General features: G+C 51.4%; 1 protein-coding gene across 4 annotated transcripts in view; it reads right to left on the bottom strand.

Annotated features, from left to right (window-relative positions):
- LOC118906695 (myelin basic protein) overlaps positions 1-24,482 on the bottom strand; it is a 117,602-nt gene that overhangs the window by 79,095 nt on the left and 14,025 nt on the right. For all 4 annotated transcript variants that reach the window (XM_036874255.1, XM_036874256.1, XM_036874254.1 and 1 more), the window contains exon 2: positions 10,260-10,335. In XM_036874255.1, the coding sequence (XP_036730150.1) occupies positions 10,260-10,310 (51 nt within the window). In that variant the 5' untranslated portion in view covers positions 10,311-10,335. The remainder of the gene's footprint in view (positions 1-10,259; positions 10,336-24,482) is intronic.

Below are 24,482 nucleotides of genomic sequence, written 5' to 3' on the forward strand. Positions count from 1 at the left end.
TACTACTCACTCACACGTGTGTCTGTGAGGCCTGTTGCCACCTGACTGACAAAGGTGTGAGTGTCCTCAGTTTACCAGAGGAAGCAAAATGCCCACTCTCGGTCCTTAGAAATCAGAATCAAGCTAGGGTGGTGCTTTCCGTGCAGAACCGTGATGAGAGACTTTGTCTTTAGTACCTTCCAAGAGCAAATCAGTGCTGACTCAGCACATTCGAGAACCTGCTGTAAAGGTAGACTTAGTGAGACCGTGCTCGCCTGCGGGTGAGAAATGCTGCATCTCCAACACGGTAATCTTCACCATCCCCCGGGGGCACCACAGCCATCCCTCGGGGCACAGACAGCCCCCCTTCAGAGGCGGCCCTGGGTTCTTAAATACAAACGCGATTTCACAAACCAACCCGGAATGAGATGTTTCATTTTATATTCTCGTGGCTCCTTCTCAAGTCAGGGACAGATCCCACGTTGGTTTCTCCATGACTGTAATCAGAAGGTTACTGATTCTGGGAAGCCTCTTTAAAAGGATGCATTTTCTACACTGTTTTATTTCTCTTTTTAGAAGCTCACTGAAATTCTTCTGGAGGCACTAAGCAAGTCAGGTGGGCAGGCGTCTGTGTGTGCATGAAACTCAGAAGCAGTTAAGATAAATGCATGCTGTTTGCAATGCGCGTTTCCCAACCCTGCAGCAGGTGGCCCCCTTCGGAGGGAGCCGTAAGTAAGCAACGGGCCATGAGACCCTCCCAGCCAAGGGAGGTGAGTGAGGGCAAGACCTGCTCCACCTGCTGGAGCTCACGGCTCACAGCGCGGTCCTCTGCAGTTGCTGGTATTTATAAGGGTGTGTTTCCAGAGGATTTTACCTTCTGAACTCAATGCTCACTTTTGTACGCAATCATATGACTTTGAGAAAGACCCAGTTTTTGTCCTTAACAAGAATTGGAGCTGATGCCTATCAGGCAGGGTTCTGGGGACCCTAGAACTAGGAGGACACACCAAGCACCCAGTGGAACTGCACTGCGCCTCAAAACACACGGCTATTTAAATCTAAAGTTTAAGGATTTGGTTCTTCTGTTGTACCAGTCACATTAGCCACGTGTGTCACGTGACCGCCCTCTTGGGCGGCAGGGGCACAGGGCAGAAGGTCCTGCGGGACGGCACTGCAGCAGGGCGTCCGCAGTGCGTAACGGACGCATGGCAGCTATTGGTACAGCGCACCATCTGCCTATCGGAAGGCGGTTTAATGCTGTGCAGTTGAGGTGAAGGGGAATTCTTTATGGGTGTGTGCGAGAGATAGTGATGGAGATACAAATAGAGATGGAGGGAGAGACAGACAGAGAAAGGACTCTGCAACTGTTGAAGACAGATACAAGGGAAAGTCCACCTGCACCTCGCAATCTAAGGCCTTACTAGATGCTGACTAGGTCTTTCCATGTATCCGACTAGATTGGTGAGTGTCTGCAGGGAAATACCTTTTACTTTTCAGCCCCCTAAACTTTGAAACGTATATTATTTGATTGACTTAAGTACCTGAGTTCTCAAAAAAAAATTGTTCATGGAAGCGGCCTAAGAAAATGGAATGACACATGTATGGGTCTAACAGTTGCCAACACACTGCAAAATCAAATCAGAAACGTTAAATTTCCAGGTGGATTCCCTGCTTGAAGACACGGCAGCCCTATCAGGTGGGTCTGGGCGACTGGATGGAAGTGAGTTTCTTGGCAAACCCGCTTCCCATTCTGTGAAGTAGCCGTGGTGACGGTGGTCGGTTCTAACAAGGAACTGCAGGAGGAAGTGAGATGTGGGGCAAAAGCAACGCTGGATTTGGGGTTTGAAGGGCCCACCTGTGCCGTTCGCAGCGCGGGGCGTGTGGACGACACCCTGCCCTGGCCTGGGGCCCACAGGTGAAGGCCGCCAGCAGCCAGCCGGCCTGGAGCTGGTGGTGTTGGGGGCGCCCTGGACACCCGGACGGGCTGTGCAGTTAGGGTCCCCCAAACAGCAGCACTGGGGGCGGCGGGGGACAAGGGCACAATATTCGCGAGCAGCCCTCACAACACTTAATTTCCCCGTGGGAGGACAGAGGATGGCACGGAGCTGGCCATGATAGGAAGATTCCTCCTTCCCGAGGCTGGCGTGAAAAGCACGGGGCCTCCTGAACGAGGGAGACTGCTGACAACATGCCACACTTGGGGCAACAGGACGCTGGATTACGGTTCTGCAGAGGAGTGAACCCCCGGGGGGAAAATGTCAGCCTGTCCCACAGCTGGGACGTCAGACGTTTTGAAGGAAACGTATTTTCCCGTCAAATCTACATTTTCCATCTCCATGCTGGTGGCCAGGGCTGAGCTACTGAGTGCCTCTGTGTATATGTGCAAACTACACCTCTCATGCCTCAGAGCATTGCTGGTACAGCTTCCCAGGGGCTCATCAGACAGCGGGGTCTGTGATGAGTAAATACGAGAACGGCTTCCCCGGGGCGTGATTATCCCCGGAGACGCGGCCAGCACACACTGGGCTTTGAAGAACAGCTCAGAGAGCAAACCGATTTAATCGGAAACACAAAACAGACCAACAGGTTACTCCCTGCTGCAAAATCAGACACGAGTCTAAATTCTGCAATTGCTCTCAGACCTTGTTTTTCAGTGTGGTATCTTTTTTCTTAAGCTGATTAAATAGAAAACTCCAGAAACATGGCTGGGCGCCTTTGGAGAAACTTTGTGAGCCAGATACCACTGCCAAGAAAAGTATAGAGATCCCACAGGTGAAAAGCAGGCTTTCAAAATTATTACTGTTAGATTTTCGAAAATTGCAATAGATCATCACTTGATTTCACTCATTTTGGAAAATCTGTGGGGATGCCAATATAAACTACTCTTTGTTTCTTATGTTTCCTGGTAGTAAAGCTTCTGACTAGCAATGGCCTCACTAGTTTCGTATGAAAACTTCTTGAAGTTCATTCCCGTGTGGACTGAGGTCAGTGCTCAAACAAGAAAATTAAACAAAGCTGAAGAATTCAGGTGAGAAGAAATAGTTCAGGGACGCTGGAAACCCCACTCGCTCAAGGTCAGTAGGGAATTTGGAAGCAGGAGAGGCAGAGTCCCCAGGGACCAGCCCTCTTCCAGAACCTTCCACTGACCCCTGCCAGGCAGCACTAGTAAGCCCCAGGTGACAGGTGTTGAGGTGGATTCTGAAGGTCCTGGTCTGTAGGTGCTGGGAGCCCCGGTTCTCCACACTTGACACTTGGGCGGGGCCTGAGTGTCCGGCAGGGCAGCCGTCAGCTCTGCCCACCTCGGACCCCTCTGTCTCCCTGAACCCTTCCCATCTGTGGCTCTCCCGATTTTCCTCTTACCTCTCTGATATCGGTCTCTGCTGGGGAGTCTTTTTCCTCTGCACAACAAAAAATGGCACGAAAGCTCTTTCCCGCAGGACATTCGTTGCTGCTCTGGGAGATGTCGTCAGAAATCACGGTGTTTAGGGCACCCACGGGTTCAAGAGGGAAGCAGCTTACAATTGCTGAGCATAGGTGACAGGCCTGGGGCCAGGGCCGTCCTGCTGAGCCAAAGTTACCTCTACGTAGCCAGAAAGTATTCTGACTTGTGCCAGTAAGTTCCAAGGCCGTCCAGCATGGTGTCAGAAGTGGAAACACCAATGGAATGTCTAAGGGGCCACTGGCCCTCCCCTCAGTGACGCAAATTCATCAAAAAGGATGCCTCTTCCCAGCAATCACTGTGAGGGGGACACTTTGATTGACAGGCAGAGTCAGGCTGTGGAAATGGTGGGGCTGGTACCTGGGGGACTCAGAATCCACAGCCTTTGGAGGGGCCGAAACTGGGAGAGATTTGCAGAAAGGGATTGTATAATGGGTTCCCCAGGTCAACTCCTGTTTACAGTATTTAAACATTTTGCCTGTGTTTCCCTGATCCCGAGGACACAGCGAAGGACCACTCCTGGTCTTTCCCTCTGCTCCTTGCAGCCTGTTCTCCACACTGGTTAAAGACCATCAGGCAGGCCAGGGCCCCCGGTCCCCACGGTTTCCCTCCTGTATCCCGTCATTGCGCTGGGCACAGGGTAAGAATTCTGCTGGTCTCTCCAATCAGACTGGGAGCTATTCTGACAGAAGATGCATGCCCGTTTCTCTTAAAACGACAGCAAGAATAAGAACATTAAGAACGGAAGCAGCAACAGCACACAGGACTTGCTGGGTACCAGGCATTGCTCTGTGCGTTACATCCTTCGGCTCACGTAATGTTCACCCTCTTCTCATCTCCGTAGCCAACGAGGGAACCGAAGCCCAGGGGCGTGAAGTAACCGCCCCGGGTCACCTGACAGCTGGTGGGGAAGCCAGGCTTTCGTCACCGAGTCCAGCCCAGTCCTACGCAGGGGAGGTGCTTAATAAAAGTCTGCACCTGCCTATGGATGGGTGAATGGATGTAGGAATAAGTAAAGATTTGAGACACTTTCAGTCCTAAACAGCTAACTTACTTGTGAACTCTGAAGGGACAGAGTGCACACACGAGTTAGAACAGCCTGCCTCTTGTTAGAGAAAACTGGGGGCAACTCAAAGTGACGAGTGTCCTGACGTGTCTGTGGGAGCACCACGAAGCACCTGGTGTGGAGTCCGGGGCTGACTCCCAGGTCGGACCCTTCAAGGTGCCCCAGAGGCTTGGGGGTGATTCAGGGGAGGGCAGAGGAAGCCGCGAGACCAGAAGGCACTCCCGATGCCCTAAACGGTCTCTGGATTTGGGCAGATTTAAAAAGGACGCTCCTGCTTTCTCCTTTGCACCGGACTTTCACTCATCACTGCCCTTGCTCTGCGGTTACTGGTCCAGCCAGGGTACAGAGGGCCGCCGTTCATCCACACCCCTCCCCAGCCCCTCCCTCCTCCTCCTGCTTCTCCTCCTCAACCCCAGCTCGCTCCATCCGAGGGCAAAAATCAGACCCATCATCATCTCTCAACGGACAATACTGGTCATTCACAATTTCTCTTTCCTCTTCATCGGGCGATGGAGGAGAGGCATGGTGGGCGGGGAGGGGCGTGAGCTGGATGGAGGACACCACGAAGGTGTCCTGGGACACTGCCCGGCGAGGCAGCAGGGCCCACAGGGATGGGCCTGGCTGTAGAGCCTGCTGTCCGGTCTGGAGATGCCAACTGGGGGCCAGAAAAGTGGCCAGGCTGTATTGGGATGTAAGCTAAATATACTCCCGAGTTTGAAGATTCACTGAGACAAAAAGAATTGTAAAATACCTCACTGATAGTTGTTATATGCTGACATGATATTTGGAGTATATTAAGTTAAAGAAAATATATGAAGATTAATTTCTTCCTGTCTCTTTACTTTTTTATGTGGCTACTAGAAAATTTAAACGTCCACCTGCGGCTCTCCTTCCATCTCTGCTGATCGGTGCCGACCTAGAGGGACACAGAGCTGCCCTAAAGCCTAGCTCCTCCTTCCACTACCCACCTGGCCTTGGGCCAACCACACAGGCCACTCTGAGACTCCATCACGGGGAAAATGAAGATGATATTCAGAGGGTCAGGGCGTGGAGAAGGGCTGAACGCATGAGTGCAGCCAGCACATGGAGGACACAATCTCAAGGCCGCTGTGCCATGTGGACAGATGGTCACGGGCAACACACGGGCATGGAAGATTCTGGACAAGCCCCACGTCCTAAGGGGCAGCGGGTGTGTTGGCTTATGGATCTGGGGCCTGAGAGGTTAAGGGGTCTGCGAGGGAGGAGTTAACAGGAGAGAAGCGAATGCCGAAATCTCATGATGGGGAGAGGCCAGGGCAATGGCAGTGCCCACTGAGGGTGAGGGTCAGACTCTGGTGGCGATCACCAGGCAGGGCTGGGGACACTCCTCTCTCTGGCCTCTCAAACCTCCCAGTCACTTCTCGGCTGCATCCACGGACATTGTGGACTGACTCGTGTTCCCCAAAGAGCCACGTGTCGAAGTCCTAGCCCTCCAGGAATTCAGAATATGGCTGCATTTGAAGGTGGGGTCTTCACAGAGGTGATTAAGGTAAAATGAGGTCACTAGGATGGGCCCTAATCCTATAGGACTGGTGTCCTTATAAGAGGAGATCAGGACACAGACACACACAGAGGGATGACCACTTGAAGACACAGGGAGAAGACGGCTGTCTACACACCAAGGAGCGAGGCCTCAGGAGGACCCAGCCCTGCCTGCCGACACCTGGACCTCAGGTTCCAGCCTCTAGGACTGAGAGCAAATACACATCTCTCGTTCAGCCCCCGGGTCTGTGGTGCTTTGTCACAGCAGCCCTGGCAACTACACAGCCACGGCGCGGATGCCTGGAGCACGGCAGGTGCTAATAGCAGCTGGGGTGTCCAACAGAGAATCACCAGAAAACCCCAACAAGCAAACCCATAGGTCAGAGACTGACAACAGTCAGAGCAACGCTGAACGAGACAGAAGCCCAGCAGAGCCTCAGTAAAGGGTGTGGGCACCGTCCTAAGTCCCAGTCGGTTCTCCTGAGGAAGAAGGGCTCCAGCTCCACTCCTGCGCAGACCTGGAAATGAACCCTCCCCTCCAGGAGCCAGAGGGGCCAAGCGTGTCATCCACCTGTGCGGGGTCCTCGGGCTCCCAGGGCTGCCCGGGCACAGCCTGCCCAAGGGCGGGGGCTCTATTTGAGAACCATGTGTCCCGGGGACATGGCAGCTGGGACGCGTCCTTCCCCGGTTCTGCCAAAGGACCACTGTGAAAATGCACTGCCTGACAAGGAGCTGGTAAGTTAGTGAGCGGGGCTTTCTGGAAACAAATCCACCAGGACGCTCAGAAAAGCAGGGAATCGGGGGCCAGCAGGGACTTCTTTGTGTCCGAGGATGAGAACTTCCCTGAATGCCACTGGTCCCCCCTGTGGATGGGCCTCCCTGACCTCCACCATCCACACCCTGCTCTCTGGCGGGGCCCCGAGGACGCGCTCGCAGCTGCATCGCTGCCTGGACGTGAGTCTGTCCACGTTAACACGCAAGGCTGGAACAGGGACAGAGAAATGCCAGAGGTGTCCCTTCCACCACAGGCTCCTTGCTACATCGTGACACGTCTTCTTTGGGAGGAGAGGGAAGCCAGTGAGAGAACAGGGGGGCGTCACGGGGAGGAGCCTGGGAGCAGGAGGCTGTGTGCTCCTGGCCGCCGCGGCTCCTTCCCCAGCCGGGCCGAGCGGGGCGGGGGAGAGGGCGGCAGAGCAGGGGGTCACGACACAGGGCCACTGCCTCCTCACGTCCTCCGCAGGCCTGCGGGTCCCAGGAAGGCAGCGGGCGAGGGCGTGAGGACACGGGGCTGATGGGGGATGCGAGGGGGGAGCAGAGGAGGGGTCTGGGCCCCTGTGCAGTACGGGGCGGGCCGCAAAGAGGCCAGAGCTGGGGAGATGAGTGGGGTGACCGCTCCCTGCAGTCCCCCACCTGTTAGCAGGTCAACAATCAGCCCCCGGACACAGGCAAAAGCTTTCTGTCCATTCCCTCGTAAGTGAAAAACAAGCTTCCCAGAATGACTACAGAAACATGCAGGCTGATAAACAGCAGGGCACGAGCTCATGTGATTTTTTCTATCCTGATTTAAGCTGATACGCCACGCTAACACCACAAAGCAGGGGTCCCCAACCCCCCGGGCCACAGACCGGTACCGGTTCGCGCAGCCTGTTAGGAACCGGCCACACAGCAGGAGGCGAGCGGGGGAGAGCGAGCGAAGCTTCATCTGCGTCTCCCCGTTGCTCTCCATCACTCGCATCACCGCCTGAACCCCCCCATTCCCACCCCACCTGCCACCTCCGTGGAAAAACCGTCTTCCACGAAACCGGTCCCTGGGGCCAAAAATGTTGGGGACCGCTGCCCCAGAACACTCCCTCCACAAGGCCTCAGATATTTTCTGTCAAGTGACAAACAGTTAAAAGAAGAGAGCTGTTACTTGTAACAACTTCTTACAGGAACCAGTGGCCTTAAACGCCCAATTTCAAAAACAATCATCAGAATGTTAAAAATTAGCTTTCAGAAGACAGAAGCGTCACTATGGCTGTACCACTGCTCAGGAATCTGACGCTGGTAAAAGTAAACCAGTGAGACTGTGTCTTGGTGCTTTACGATGTCCAACAACAGGAAAGACACTGCAAGCCGCAGAGAGGCTTTCAGAAGCAGACTTGCAAATCAGTCACTTAAATCAGCAGTGCCTTAAAATACCACGTGCTCACAGGATGGGGCTCTCTGAGAAGAGCTGATCTCCACTTTCACACTCAGCTGAGACTCTGTCCTCCTGGTGCAGATGCCACCAGGCCCACGGTCTGTATCGTAACTGAACACGTTCACAGCTCAGAGTTACTAGTGCCTTCACAGGGAGATTACCAGTAACACAGTTCACGCGCGAGGTATAGAAAACACTGCGTGATTCCCCATTCAACATTCACCAGAACACTTTACACACTTAGAAAATTGGTCCTCCTTTCAACAAGGAGAGGAGAATTCCAAATCAATAATAACGTTATAAAAAGGTAAACCCCGGGGCTTCCCTGGTGGCGCAGTGGTTGAGAATCTGCCTGCTAATGCAGGGGACACGGGTTCGAGCCCTGGTCTGGGAAGATCCCACATGCCGCGGAGCGACTAAGCCCGTGCGCCACAACTACTGAGCCTGCGCGTCTGGAGCCTGTGCGCGGCAACAAGAGAGGCCGCGACAGTGAGAGGCCCGCGCACCGCGATGAAGAGTGGCCCCCACTTGCCGCAACTAAAGCCCTCGCACAGAAACGAAGACTCAACACAGCCGAAAATAAATATAAAAAATAAATAAATAAATAAATAAAATATTAAATATCCTGTGTCAGTAAGTTTAAAAAAAAAAAAAAAGGTAAACCCCTTCTAGTTGACCTTGGGCCTGACATCATTAGGAAAGAAACTCCATAACATTGTTTTAGATAAAACAATGTTTTCTCTCAAGCGTTTAAAACACTTTATAAGATATGAACAAAAACAGTATGTAATCACTGATTTACGTGAATGGCTTGAAAGCAAATTATGGAGAATTACCCACCTGGCTGATACGGAAATTGAGTCCAAGTACAGATCAGAGAAGGACCCATGGCTGCAAAGTTCATTATTATTAAATAAAACCCGTAGCACAGAACCTCAGCAAAGAGGTCTTGGGGCTCAAATGTAATGTAATTCAATCCGGTGGACATTTATGAAGCACTTCTGTGTGCGTGTGGGCTGGTGGAGGTCCATCCTCAGCATTGTGACATTCTGATGAACTGTCATTTGTCTTGAGTTAAAGGACCAGAGAACTGGAATGATTAACCTTTCCCCCCTACAAATTAGGGTGGATTCACAGTTCTGCGCACAACATCAGGCCTATTTCCTCATAATCTGAAACGATTCTTCGGTGGGCAGAGAATGAGGCCAGCAGGTGCCCTGGTGACGGGTCATTGGTTTGAGCGGCTCAGGGGGAAACAGGCTGAGAACCACTTTCCCAGTCACTCTGGGGGAATCAAAGGTGATGCAGAGAATCATCATCGAACAGGGGAAGCTGATGTCCGTGGAATACGGTGGAAAGGGGCGAATGCGAGGCTAGAAATACATAGAAGATTCATTCTAAGTCACTGGAGGGATTTGGATGATTTTTTTTTTTAATCTTTTGCTTTATTTATTTATTTTTAAAATTTTATTATTTATTAATTTATTTATTTATGGCTGTGTTGGGTCTTCGTTTCTGTGCGAGGGCTTTCTCTAGTTGTGGCGAGCGGGGACCACTCTTCATCGCGGTGCGCGGGCCTCTCACTATCGTGGCCTCCCTTGTTGCGGAGCACAGGCTCCAGACGCACGGGCTCAGTAGTTGTGGCTCACGGGCCCAGCTGCTCCGCGGCATGTGGGATCCTCCCAGACCAGGGCTCGAACCCGTGTCCCCTGCATTGGCAAGCAGGTTCTCAACCACTGCGCCACCAGGGAAGCCCTCGGATGATTTTTATTTGCATTTTTCCTGTTTGCTCTCCGGTATCTTCCAAACTCCCTGTGATGAGGGTGGGGGAAGGGATGTCGGGCCGGATGGCACCGGAAAGGCCAGTCACAGTGAGATCGTAGTGGGCCTGGAGTCCTGGCCGAGGAATTCGGGTCTTGGCCTGTGTGCTGAGGACTAGCGTTCTAAGCCTTAGAAGTTTCTAAAGTAGGAGGGTAACAAGCCAATGGTTTTAGTGGAAACCCCTGGTAGCCAGAGGGTGCCTGAGGCGGGTTTGTGCGTTTGAAGGATTTTTGAGCCAGCTCACTTCTTACCTTATTTCCCTTCTCGGCACCTAAGTCTCGCTTCCCTGCGTGGTTCCCCATCCTGAGCCGTGGAGGTCTTCAGATGCTGAAAGACAAAGAGAGGCCGTTAGCCTTGAAACTGGTCCTTTCAGAGTTTTCTACGCTATTTTTTTTTTAATTTTATTTATTTATTTTTGGCTGTGTTGGGTCTTCGTTTCTGTGCGAGGGCTTTCTCTAGTTGTGGCAAGTGGGGGCCACTCTTCATCGCGGTGCGCGGGCCTCTCACTATCGCCGCCTCTCTTGTTGCAGAGCACAGGCTCCAGACGCGCAGGCTCAGTAATTGTGGCTCACGGGCCCAGTTGCTCCGCGGCATGTGGGATCTTCCCAGACCAGGGCTCGAACCCGTGTCCCCTGCATTGGCAGGCAGATTCTTAACCACTGCGCCACCAGGGAAGCCCCTCTACGCTATTTTTCAATCAGCACAATCCCGTTCCACGTGCTATACCCATTTCTGAGAAAAGAAAACGAAAGCCCCCAAACTCAAGAGGCCCCCAAAGTCTCAAGAGTGAGTGTCACTGTCCTCTGAGTCCTGGTAAAAAGCTAGAAAGCGGGACGGCTGCCCAAACCCGGATTCTGTCCAGTGACAAACACGGTTCAGTGTGTTTCCTCATCCATAAAGAAGATAAGCTCATCTCCAGAGATCTCACAGACTGTGCACAAGTCCCCATGGACAGACGGAGGTACACCTCATGTTCAGTAACGAGAGGAACAGAGATGCAGGAAAGTGCCGATGCTCCTAAACATAAAAATAAGCTTGATGCTTCAGGAATCGTGTGAGCACAGAAACAGCAAGACCTGACCAAGGGCTGCTTATCGGACAAGCATCCCAAGAATCTGCAGAATTTGTAAGGAAGATAAAGTTGGATTAAAAGAAGCACATGTTCCTCATTTGTATTTTGTAACCCAAACTTTAGCAGCAAATTTCTTTTTCCTCCAGAAAGGCACAAAACTGAAGAATTTAGCCAAACTCATTCCACACAGATTCTCTCATCCCACACACATCCCTGGACCTGCATGAACCACAAGGACCCTTGCACCACCACCGTACACTTGTCAGCTGGCTGCAGGTGACCTGTCTTTAAGGGCCGTTGCAAAATTCAATCATCCACGATGTATCCTTTTCAAAGAACATGTGAGTAGTAGCTCCGTGCTGAACAAGGAGTGGCTCTCCTGGAAAGGTAACGAAATGAATTGTCCTCTAAAAATGGGAAGGATTTCTAAAATATTACACATGCCTGACGAAAGGCAAGTTTTGTTTCCCCAAAGGCACTCTTTTGCAAAGAAGGAATTGCCCAGTATCTGAATTTTCCCAAAGTCTCCCATATCACTGGGTGACTCCTCGGTGACTACAAAGGATACCCATGCCCTTCCCCAGGCAAATTGGTGAGAAAGGGAGCGATGGCGTCTTACAGCATCACCTCCCAGTGTGTGGAGTAGAGTGAGTTGTTACCTGGTGGAGACCAAGCACCTGAGGAGTGGAAACCCTTTCCTGCCTTCGTATTTTGTAAATGGAAACTGGAGCAGAGCCCCACGCAGAGGGAGATCTTAAAAAGTGCTGTACTTCAAAAGACTTGGATCGAAGTGGGGATTATGTGCTCTGGTGAATCAAAGACATGGTTCTAGTGGTGATAAAAACACTGCTGACTTAGAAGAATCACGTGAATACACCATGTATCATGACATGAAGGTGAAAAAACCAATACTTTAAAATGTATGCTTTTACATGGTGACTATAGTTAACGATACTGTTTGCATACAGGCAGACCTTGTTTTATTGTGCTTTGCTTTATTGCTCTTTGTGGATATTGCATATTTTATAAATTGAAGGTTTGTGGAAACCCTGCATTGTCAGGTGATGGTTAGCATTTTTTAGCAATGAAGCATTTTAAATTAAAAAATAAAATCTATGCTTAAAAAAAAAATAACATGTATGCTTTTAAAAATGCAAGTCGACCTTTGCAGATAATTTCAGTATTCAATGCGATTCTATCATCCACCTTCCCAACTTACTTACATGGGACCACCACCAAAAAAAACCTCTGTGGGGTAACCTCACTGGGAAAATGGAGGTCTTGGGGCACATATGATAAGAATGGGCACAAAAAGGGAAAGAGGGGACTCGTTTTTGTCCTCTTGGGGCCTGACCTGCAGGTAGAGAACATGACTGCGCGTTCTCTGTGCAGGACGACGGTCTGAACTCCGGGAGTAGAGGGGGTCATTCAGAACTGCGATCTCTCTGTGATCCCATGCGGGGTTCTGAGTAAGTACTGATAACTTGCACTGCGTATGTAATACTCAGAGTAACAATGCATCAAACATCCCTGTTTAAGAAATAAGAATTGGTGTATTTGAGTGGGGAAAGATAAATTAGGAGGTTGGGATTAGCATATACACAGTGCTATATCTAAAACAGACAACCAACAAGGACGTACTGTATAGCACAGGGAACTCTACTCAATATTTTGGGATCACCTCTAAGGGAAAAGAATCTGGAAAAAAATATATGTACATATGAAACTGAATCACTGTGCTGTACATCTGAAACTAACACAACATTGTAAATCAACCATACTCCAATAAAAAAGTATATATAAATAAAAGTTACCTCCAAAAAAAAAAAAAAGAATTGGTGTATTTGAAACTAAACACAGGCAAAAATAGATAACTTCTTCTCAAGTTGACAGCTTGGACTCTTGGGCTTTTCCAGCCCCGACATAGAGAAGCGCACGCTACCGTCTCTGTTCTCACCTGGACAGCATCTCAAGCCCAGCATCCCTCACCTCCTCCCGTTTCCATCTTTCCCTCACCCTCCTCAGTCACCTCCCCTCCAGGTATTAGGCAAATCCCAACACAATGGTCCCTCCTTCCAGAAAACAAATCTCTAAGGATTTAATGTAAATCAAAATAGTGTGGGACGTGTGAATATTCGGGGGGTTGCTTGTGGACAAAAGGAGAGCTGATTTTGGAGCAAGGGCTTTGAGGCACAGCTGATCTAATCACAAGATGCTTGCACTGCTCCTTGGAGAGGGGACGCGTCTTCCAAGCCAGTGTGCTCTGATCAGAACTTTATCACGCCTCAAAGCGCAACTTTAGGGTGTACTTGGGAAGACTGTTCATGAACTATTTTAATCACTATTAAAAAAAACCTCAAGACTACTGGACACAGAATAGATTGAAATAACAAAAGTCCGGGTCAGACTTTTGAGTGTGTACAGACTTTTTTTCCCTCCTGTCTCAGATTAACAGAAGGAGAATTTATTTTATATGTGTCATTTCGAGTAGGCAGATTCTAGCCTTAAATGCACAATTTGCGCACCCGCAGGAAAAGAAAGACAAGAAATACAAAGTGACAATTCTCAGCTTAGGGCCCCTCATTAGAGGGATCATCAGTACTTGAGGTGTATGGCATAGTCCTGTGGTGAAAATGATGGGCAGTGGACTTGTTTTGGGGTAACTCTGCCCCACTCCGCCGTGGAGAGACGGGAGGGTTGGGTTACAGAAGGCTTCCCTGGCAGCTGGCCTCCATAGTAAGCTGAAAAGAACCATCTGCAGACAGAAGAGCTGGACATTTGGAGGTCATCTTTATTTCATTTCATTTTTTGCAATTAATCAAATAGAGAGAGCTAGAGGAAAATTCATGTGGAATGCTCCCTGGAACTCAGGCTGACTCTGAAGCATCTCCAGGTTATTAAGAAGCTTTTGGTGAAATAATAAGACAGGAGATTGGTGGGAGGGGAAGTGGAGGGCCAGGGCTGGGAGCCTTTAGGATAGACTTTAGGTTATATTGGGCCTGCCCCATACTCCTTAGGTTGAAATTCAATCCCAGATGTGATTTCGAAACAGCCACTGGGATTACTGAAAATTTCCATAATGTTTTCATGACCACCCATACTTTGTGTTATTGGCAGGGGGTGGGGTGGGGAGGGCAGTAAAAATTAAGCACGTGAGTGTAAGTTAATAACCCAGATTCATTGGAACGCAATCCAGTCTCAACAGCTGCTTGGATCTGTTTTCAACAATGTGCCCCTAATGCAGCTAAGACCACTCGTATCACTTTGGTGGACACTGTGAAGGAGTCACAGATAAAACCCACGTTGGGTGGAAAGGTGTGTGAATGGGGAAGCTGAAATGCTGGGGGCATGGAGGTAAAAACACCTTGCTCTGAGCATTTTAACCACCTGCTTTCTACTGGAAGTCCTGACTTCTGGAGCGAACACGGCAGATGAGACCTTGGTCCCAATCCAGGCTCCTGCGGGGTGACCTGGGGCAAGTCACTCCACTTCTCTGAACCTCAGTTTCCTGTCGAGCGGAAGCAATAAAATCTCCTTCACTGTGCTGCAGTGAGAATGAAGTAGGGGCTGGTCAGGGCTGGGGTCAGGGTTAGGGTCAGGGTTGGGGTCAGGGTTGGGGGGGTCAGGGTTGGGGTCAGGGTTGGGGGTCAGGGTTGGGGTCAGGGTTGCGGTCAAGGTTGGGGTCAGGGTTAGGGTCAAGGTTGGGGTCAGGGTGAGCTCTAGGGCTGACGGCTCCTGCCTTTCTCGTCCCTTGCACTGGGTCCCCAGGGTGGGTGGTGATCAGCTGGGAAAACATCTTCTAGCCATCTAGCTATCTATGATTGCACGCCTATTGCAGAGACCTTTATGTGGGTTCCCCCATGTGTGGACATCCACTCTTAAACTCCCAGGTCAAGAGAGGAGAAAAGGGTGAGAACACCGGTGCCTGAGAAGCCCAGAGGCGACGTCCTACACAAGCCCATAAGCGACGCTCCTGCTCCATCAGAGACGGCCCACACAGGAAGCAGCGTGACTTCTCCTGTTTCCAGACTAGAGTGGGTGGGGTGGGTGGCGAGAAGGGAAAAGTGAGGCGGAGACTCGAGACCCGGAGGGGGCTGCAGACACTCACAGGCCAGGCTGTCTATTCCTCCAGTACCTTCGGGTGCATTTCCACAGGCAACGGGATTATCGTCAAATCTCTGTCTCAGGAGGTTTACTATGAGAAGGCCTCAGTTCAAGTCTCCCTAGATAGCTGCTCAATAGCTGTGGCCCCCAGAGCCTCCTACCCGCCTCCCCAAACCCTCGGAAACGGGAGGGGATCACCGTGGGCAGTGCTGACCTCTGGGCTGGGAGGAGCGTCAGGGCGGTAACCCGCGTGGTCACACACGTGGTCACAAGCGTGACGCGGCGGGGTTCATCATGGCGTCTGCACTCACTGTACGTTTGCGCTCGTTAGGAACCAACCTGTGTGGTTGTATTTATGCCCATGTTCTAGGAAACGGTCACAGGTGTACTATTCTCACAGACTTACAGTTCTTTAGGCTTTGGTTTCAGAAGATTCTGTAGACTGTACAAGAGTTTTGTTTTGGTTTTTTTCCTGCTCAGCGTCCATGTTCCTAAAAGCAACCCTAAAATTAATGTTTTTATGGAGATACAGGGTTAGTTTTACAGTGATTTGCTTTATCCCTTGAGTTATGGCATTATAGGAATAACCCTGTATGCTTTATTCCCATTTTACAGTTGAGAAAGTAAAGTTTAGAAGACTCACCTAGCTATGAATATAACACCGTCTCTAGGAATATATCATAGGTAAAAATAGGGATCAGCTGGACGTTGTTTACATTATGACTATGTCTTACGTGGAAAAAAGTGTTCCGGTAGGTCTAAGATGTCACCCATTTCTAGATTATTAACCAACATGATAAAGAGAAGGCTTTGCTCTAACAAGCAGCCTTGAGAAAATAGCTGAATTACAATAACTTATTCTTCATAAACACCTGTACGCGGATACACAAGTTTAATAAGGAAAATGACAGCGACTTTCTTAATTTCCTGCCTAATGTCTTGCCATAACAGCGGGTGAAAAGTGTATGCAAGGAATTATTTGGGTTTTAATTCCATGCCTGCCAATTACTATTTACTGAAGAGCTTAGAAATTTAGTTCTCTGAGCTTCTGACTGCTCATCTGTAAAATCAGATGATGATACCTGCAGTGCATTCATTCATATTGAGGCATTCAATAAGGTAACAGACTCGAAATCCCCTGGCCCCTGACAACCCATCCACAACATAAGGGCCTTCTCTTCCCTCCCTTAGAGAATGGCTTGTATGTTACATAAGGTGCCGACTGCAGAATGAGACGAATAAGGGGTTAATTATGATCACCAAGGGCTAATCATCCACAGATATCTTAACTGTCAAAGTTCAACTTTCTTGCAATAAAAATGTTCAATTAATATATTGCTTCATGATCAGTAGAGAGCCAGAGGGCAATCTGTCTTTCTCATCTGTCTCGGGTGCAATTTTTCACGTACAGCAGCTTAGAGTAATTTTTTTCTCTGTCCTGTTTGCACTTGTGTACGTGTGAATATTGACAGTACAAACACCAGCGGGGTGGCATCTGTGGGGAGGGGCTGAGAAGGAGCCAGGGGCTGAGGTCACCCTGGGTCACAGAGGCGGGTCAGGTGAGAAACCGCAGGAGCACTGAGCCCAAGGTTAGTGTTTTAACATCTACGCACTTAATCCACATACAGTCATCCCAGCCAGGAGGTGGATTAATGTGTACTTTTGGCAGCAGAATTAAAATTCTGCTACTACCAGGGTGGTAACTTTTGCTTCTCTGCTTTCGCAAATCACTAAAGCAATGTTTTCAAAATTCCATGTACTTTGCCATTAACCCTCGTAGCTTTTTACCAGGCTTTAAAGGTAAATGAACTTTACTGTTACACTTTGTACTTAACCCCTTAGCTGGACCCAAATGGCTCTCAGCCTCTAGTTACTGGTGAATTACATGCTGAAGGGGCTTCGTGCGTCCTTGGGGATGAAATATACCAACTGCCAGCATCCGCTGAGGAGACACCAGGCACTTAGGAGCATGGTTTATGTTTGGAGGTGGCCTAACCATACCTTCTAGAAGAATGAACGGTAAGACAGAGATGCTTGTGGATTTGCACCAGTCAGAAAGGGCCGCTTTAACCTCTGAGCTGAGGGGAACCTGGAGAATTTGACTGATCGAGGGAATGAGACAGGGTGTCCCCGGAATGGAATAACTGAACAAGGTAATGAAACAGGAGACGGTGAACATTCCAAAGGGGCACCCTCATTTCCTTCCTGGGAGCCACTAAATGCGAGACAGAATGAACCTGCTGCTGAGCTGCTGAAAGGCACTACCTCCCCAACCCCCAGACCAGCCAGGGAACCCACAGCTGGCAGCCGATCGCTTCCTCCGGGCCGCCCTTCCGTGCCGGGTATGGTTTGTCACGGGGTGTGGGCCCTGCCCATCCTCCCCGCAGAGACCAAACTGATGCCACCAGCCCTAAAAGGTGGGCGGGGGTAGCACAGAGCTGGAAGGACGGACAGTGTGACTCTGCTTCTTTGACCTTTAAACAAAACCCAGAGAGCAAATGTGAAAGAGCAGGGAACTCGCATATAAAATAAAACAAGGACCTGAGAGAGAAGTATGAGACTAAATGAAAGACTTTCATCCCTTCAGCATCCGCCAGGGCCCAAGCGTTTACGCCTGGTTTCTGTAAACAATCATTTTTATTTCTCAGGTCAAAAACATTCTTGTAACACTCTGTGTTCAGAACGTAGTAAACAGCTACCAACATCACCGAAACCACCACCCCCCAAATAAACACACACACACACACACACACTCGTGTGCACAAGACAAAAAGAAAGACCATTCTACGACTGGAACAGGGGGTGGGAAGCTTAAGAAGTCACACCGAGGTTCAGGAACGCCTGTGACAGCTGACCTCGGAGACGCTCAGGCTCTCCCCACACTCCCGCCCGCCCTCTGGCTTACAGCACACAGACCCCCCACGTCACACGTCCCAGTTCACCGGTCGGTCGATATGGCAAACTCGACATTGAACCTGAAGAAAGAGTCTGCTTTCCCGTCCCACCCAATGCACCTCACAGACCTTATCACAACTCTCTGAAAGCAAACCATCCCTTCCCCATGTGAGGACACAGTGCAGAGATGCTGGCTGCGATCCAGGAACTGGGTTCCCACCAGACACTGAATCTGCCGGCACCTGACCTCGGACTCGCACCTCCAGGACGGTGAGAAATGAATGTCTGCCGTTTACAAGCCCCCGGTCTGTGGTTTTCTGCTACAGCAGCCTGAGTCTGGACTAAGACAGCTCATAATGCGCTGAGAAGGATGGGGTAAAAGTTCACTTCAGAAGTCTATGTCTATCCTAGAAAAAGCTTCTCCAAGACAGTGAGGTGGGATCTGGCCCCCCAACAGTCCTCAGGACCCCACACTGCGCTGGTGTCCTGACGGCGTTTACAAACAGACCCAAACACCCAATCTGGACTCACGCGGAAAGCGTCAGAAGAAATCAGCCTCTAGATTTGGGGGGGACGGGAATTTTTGCTTTGGGTTATCACATAATATTCATAAGCTAGCTATCACCATCCTTTGTTTTCCCCAGGCTTATCAGATTTACAGTGCAGAAGAGCACTGCCTTAAAGTTATCAAAAATCATTTAGAAAGAAAATTACAGAACTGCAGACGGATGGAGTTGGTTGGAGTCTGACTGTGGTCCCTTGAGCCTGGTCCTTGGGGCATCAGCTGGCTTTGTAGATAAAGCCATTACCAAAATGGGCAGCAAATGAATGACGTTCTGGAGTTCCAGCTCTTGGTGTTGCTATAACATCACCCCTCTCAATTACAACAAAGCGTTTTCTTGAAGGCAAAAAGAAGCAGATCAAACAGTAGTTCATTAATGCTTAAGTCAGATTAACTTTTAGAATTTCTTGTTAATACAGTCACACAAGTCTACAATTAGGTAGCATGTTTAGCTTTTCATAGCTCTTGAAAGGAGAGAGGAAGTTCTCCGTGTAAAAACAGAATGAGCCGGGAAGCTGGGATGCTGGGTAACCGCGGCGCGCCAGGCCTGCAGTCACATGGAGACAGCCTTCCTGACGCTCGGACGCAGGGCACCCCCTTCCCTCGCCAGGTGGGCCACCTGGAAAGAGCCCAGTCCTGGTGGCCTAACTCAGTCATGGGCATGAAGGCCGGGTCCCACTGGCCACACCCTGCACACGCCACCCACCGGGGGGCCCAGCAGGTGGGGGTTTCGGAGAGAAAGTCCCAGAGCTCGGGTCCCAGAGGTGCCCAGGGCATGCCCCTTCTTGTCGTCTCTCTCCCGCTTGCTCTGAGGTTTTGGCCAATGTTAATTCCAGGAGGGGTTGTGAAAATGACTGGTTAATATTTTATTAACCGCCTGCAATGGGGGTCACGTGTGCCCACAACCAGGACGCTATCGCTGGTAGCAGAGGAAACGTGAGCATCGTGGGCCTTGCTCAAGGCCAGAGCCAGTGATCAAAGGGCAGAAGGCGTGCTGAGCTCTGTGTATTTTAATCCACCTCCAGAGCTGCTCACACGTTCCCTGGCGTCAGGCATGCCGGCTCCTGGGAGCTGCACATGGGGAAGGAACACGTTGACTCAGACTACAGGTAGCCTGAGTCTTGACTAAAATGATCCCGAGCTTCCTGAAAACACAGAGGACATTTGACTCCTGGAATGGTTGATCTCAACTCTCCAACTTCAAATCACCACGGGAGAGGGGCCATCTCCCATCTGGCACCATTTTCCCAGGTGACCTCCTTCCAGAACCTTCCGGGTGCTGATCAGGGAAAAGAACGCATGCGTGGTTATCAGGCCCATCACGGTGCCCCGAGGCACGGGGCTCAGAGCTGATCTAATGGGTGCTGCATCGTCACACGGGCGTGTGACATTGTAGAAGATGCAGGATGGGAGCAGGTGACAATTACAGTTAAAGCAAAGGGAGGGAGACACGTCCCAAGAGAGCACCACTCGATGGAAAGGGCGCGACTGGAGGCCTCAGAGGGTGGCCAGTGTGACGGTCCTTCCTCCGCGCCAGGCGGGACATGACCTTTTCAGAAGTCCAGCCTCCTAGCCCGCTGCCCCCAGGCTGAGGTGGGTGCTGTTAGGATGCTCCTCGTTTTACAGTCAGTGAAACTCGGGAGGTTCAGAAAGACCGGGTAACACAAGTTCACAGTCACCGGTTCAAGGTCGGCCATGAGCTGACCCGGTGACTTGGGCAGGGCACCTAACTTCTCCAGAAAAAGGACTCTGGATGCATTCGGTCTTGGATTTATTAAAGGAACAGAGCTGCATGGAAAGGATAGAGGGGCAGCAGCTTCTTTATATCACACGTTTTTGTTTGTTTTTTAAAAATTATTTATTTATTTATTTTTGGCTGTGTTGGGTCTTCGTTTCTGTGCGAGGGCTTTCTCTAGTTGCGGCGAGCGGGGGCCACTCTTCATCGCGGTGTGTGGGCCTCTCACTATCGCGGCCTCTCTTGTTGCGGAGCACAGGCTCCAGATGCGCAGGCTCAGTAGTTGTGGCTCACGGGCCCAGTTGCTCCGTGGCATGTGGGATCCTCCCAGACCAGGGCTCGAACCCGTGTCCCCTGCATTGGCAGGCAGACTCTCAACCACTGCGCCACCAGGGAAGCCCTATATCACACGTTTTAATGTACTTTCTGATGATTCGAAAGACACTAGTGACAACTTGGACGGAGTCTTTGAGCCTCATTCCCTCTGACGTGGAAACCACTGCAGAGCAACAGTAAACAATGGTGCATTATAGGAATACATCATAACATTAAATCTCTTTTAAACAGGTAAATAACAAACATCTACAGAGCACAGCATGTGTGATGAACATGGGGCTGACAACAAGCTTGTAGTCTGACCCTGAACTTTTCACCTGGTTTCTGCACACTTTTTAGTTTCTAAGTGGTACCTTTAAGGCCTAAAAAAGATCAGTATCCTTTCAGAAGGCAATGCTTTATTGCCACAAGGTGGAGGCCTTATGATTTTATTTCTCCATCAAAATCAAGATTATCCAGAATGCCTTTTACCGGAAATAAATGAAAAATGAAAACATCTGGCAGAGAATGTTCACAATATTGTGCTTATCTGATAAACTGTGACCACACTGAAACTATAATAAAGTGTCTTAATCACTCATATTCCCCCCAAAGCATGGCATTTGTGGATAAATAACTTCTTATTTGATGCTTAGGGGTGGTAACATCCAAAGACAGTGCAGGACCGACTTAAAGGACCAAAAAGGGTGATGGAAGTGGGGCATTGGGGGCAGGAAGGCTGAGTCCTGGTCTCACCTGCCCCAGGCAGCCGGGCGGCCCTGGACAGGTCACGGGCTCCGCTGTCCTTCTGGGGAAGCGAGGGGCCTGGGGCGGGGCCGGGGGCGGCCGCACTAACTCCTACAGGGATGGTGTGGGTGCCTCGCACCTGTAACCCCGGGAGTTTAAGAGAAGCTGCCGTATCGTGTCAGACACGCAGACATCTGGGTTCCCGAAGCTGGGGCCGGGACCAAACAAGACGGGACCAGACTCATTACCTGATGCAGTGAGTGCAGGGGAGGAGCTGGGTTCCAGCAAGCACAATGTGCACAGATGCAACCACACACACACACACACACACACACACACACACACCTCTTCTGCGTCCCTGTGGCGCCAGAAGAACAACGAGAAGTCTCCTCCGGGAGAGAATCCTCCTCTAAGCTAACACCCCTCTGCCCCCCATCCTTCTCGGAGGGGGCAGGGGGTAAGGACCGTCAGAGCAGGTTGGTCCCCAGAGGTCCGTCCTCAGGGGGAGCACATGTGACCAGCGTACACTGGGTCAGGAGAGGCCCCCGAAGTGGGGAGAGCAGAATCCACAGGGCACGCTGCCTGCCTGGGGCCCCTGGCCGTGCGGTCCTGCTCTGTCCCCACCACCGAGAGGAGGGAGGGCTGGGAGGGGACCTGCAGGAACTCAGGGAAGTTGTCTGGCTCACCCCAGCCTCCCCTCGACCCTGCAGGGTCTCTCCTGCAGCCCTGAGACCACTGCTCCCTCCCCGGGCAGGGCCGGACCCTCGCTGAGCCCGGGTCCTGAGCCACCCTCTCCGCGATCCCCCTCCCCTGCTGGAACTGTCGTCCCATGGAGCACGCTGGAGATGAAGGCACTACAGGTGGGACCCGTGACTCGTCCACCGCTGTGTCCCCAGCACCCACCCCACTGACTGGTGCACAGTAGGTGCTCAGTAAACACCTGTGAAGTGAATGGGAGAAGCAGAATAAAGCCCTGAAGTTATTCCCTCCACCCCAAACCACGTGCGCCCAGACACACACGCACACGCACGGAGCACACGTGGGGTTTGAGACCACCAGACCGATCTCTGGATCGAGGCACCCCCTCTGACCAGAGCCAGGTATGCACCGGGGAGGTGGCGTGGCCGTGAGGACCAGTGTGGCCGGAGGGCGCAGCCTAGGCCTCCAAGAGGAGAGCTCGGGGCCAGGGGGGCTGAGGGCCTCTCTAGGGGCAGGGTTCCCTGGGAACAGAAGCCCTTGCGCAGAAGGAACCAAGGACACCACAAAAGGGAGGCGCGGGCGGCACCCCTGCCGCTGCCCCCAAGGGTGGGTGCAGAGCTCGGAGGGCGGCGGGCATGGCGGGTGCCCCGTCGTCCCTCACTTTGGGCTGAAGCCTCCAAGGCCGGGAGCCCAGGGGAGCAGCAGGCAGACCGGAGGGTGGGAGGCCCGAGCGCCAGACACCAGAACGCGGCCCTCAGGAGGCTGGACCTGCAGCCTTCGTTGCACGTGCCCCCCCTCCAAGGGCACCCGCCGTTAAGGGCAAATGCAGACCCTCCCTGGGCGGCCAGGGGATCCGTCGTGAAGGCAGGAAGAGCTGTGATCAAACAAGCAAGGATCTGCGCTCAGCACGTGAGTGACCAGTTACAACAAGCCTGAGTTAAAATACATGGAAACAAGGCACCCACAGATGCCTGGGGCAGCGGGGGAGGGCGGTTCTTAATGAATTAGATACCTTTTCAAAGCGCTGATTTCGAATTACACTCTGATGTAAGCTGCGTCCAAAGGTTGGAATAGAAACCTCTGAACCCAGGGCAGCATCTGGTGCAGCGCCTGGCCTTTCGGTTACCTGGTTACCAGACAGGTTAGCTGTGCAGACAGGCTACGGGCGCGGGGTCTCCACAGACAGCCGGGCCCACGCTGTGCACAGACCTCAGCCTGGTGTTGTTTTCTTTCTTTCATAAAGCCCACGGGCACCAACTTGGGTCCGCGCTTCACCTGCTTTGAGGGATGAATGAACACCCCCTGTCTCCTTCCTCTCTGCGTTTCTATACCTCCCTCCCCGGGGTCTCCATCACGTACCCTAGAACATCTGTAATTAGTCACGAAGCCCACACCAGCTCTGTGCAGAAAACTCCAGAGAGAGTGGCTGGGAAGGTTAACCTAAGAAAAGGACAGGGAAATAGTGGGATTTGAACCACCCTTCAGAGCCCCATTGGATTCTGGGCATTACGGTAACTAAGGGCAGCTCCACGGAAGGAGGTCAGGAGCAAACTCTGGATTGAGTCCAGGGCACATTTTTCAAACTCTTCTTCAGCACAAGTCATGAAAGCAAATGAAGTTAAGTCTCAGAGATTTCGAACTCTGTGATGATTGTACCACATGAGCCCACACAGAAATGACACCTGGGACCTTTTCTACCTTCATGAACTAATGTGGTTTTTAAAAAAAGGGTGTGGGGGCTTCCCTGGTGGCGCAGTGGCTGAGAATCTGCCTGCTAATGCAGGGGACGCGGGTTCGAGCCCTGGTCTGGGAAGATCCCACATGCCGCAGAGCAACTGGGCCCGTGAGCCACAACTACTGAGCCTGCGCGTCTGGAGCCTGTGCTCCGCAACGAGAGGCCGCTATAGTGAGAGGCCCGCGCATCGCGATGAAGTGGCCCCCACTTGCCACAACTAGAGAAAGCCCTCGCACAGAAACTAAGACCCAACACAGCCATTAATTAATTAATTAAAAAAAAAAAAAGGGTGTGAGGGCTTCCCTGGTGGCGCAGTGGTTGGGAATCTGCCTGCCAATGCAGGGGACACGGGTTCGAGCCCTGGTCCGGGAAGATCCCACGTGCCATGGAGCAGCTAAGCCCGTGTGCCACAACTACTGAGCCTGCGCTCTAGAGCCTGTGAGCCACAACTACTGAGCCCATGAGCCACAACTACTGAGCCTGTGTGCCTAGAGCCTGTGCTCCGCAACAAGAGAAGCCACCGCAATGAGAAGCCCGCGCACCGCAACGAAGAGTAGCCCCTGCTCGCCGCAGCTTGAGAAAGCCCGTGCGCAGCAACAAAAACCCAACG

This window comes from Balaenoptera musculus, chromosome 14 (assembly GCF_009873245.2).
Source record: "Balaenoptera musculus isolate JJ_BM4_2016_0621 chromosome 14, mBalMus1.pri.v3, whole genome shotgun sequence".
In the NCBI taxonomy this organism is placed as follows: Eukaryota; Metazoa; Chordata; class Mammalia; order Artiodactyla; family Balaenopteridae; genus Balaenoptera; species Balaenoptera musculus.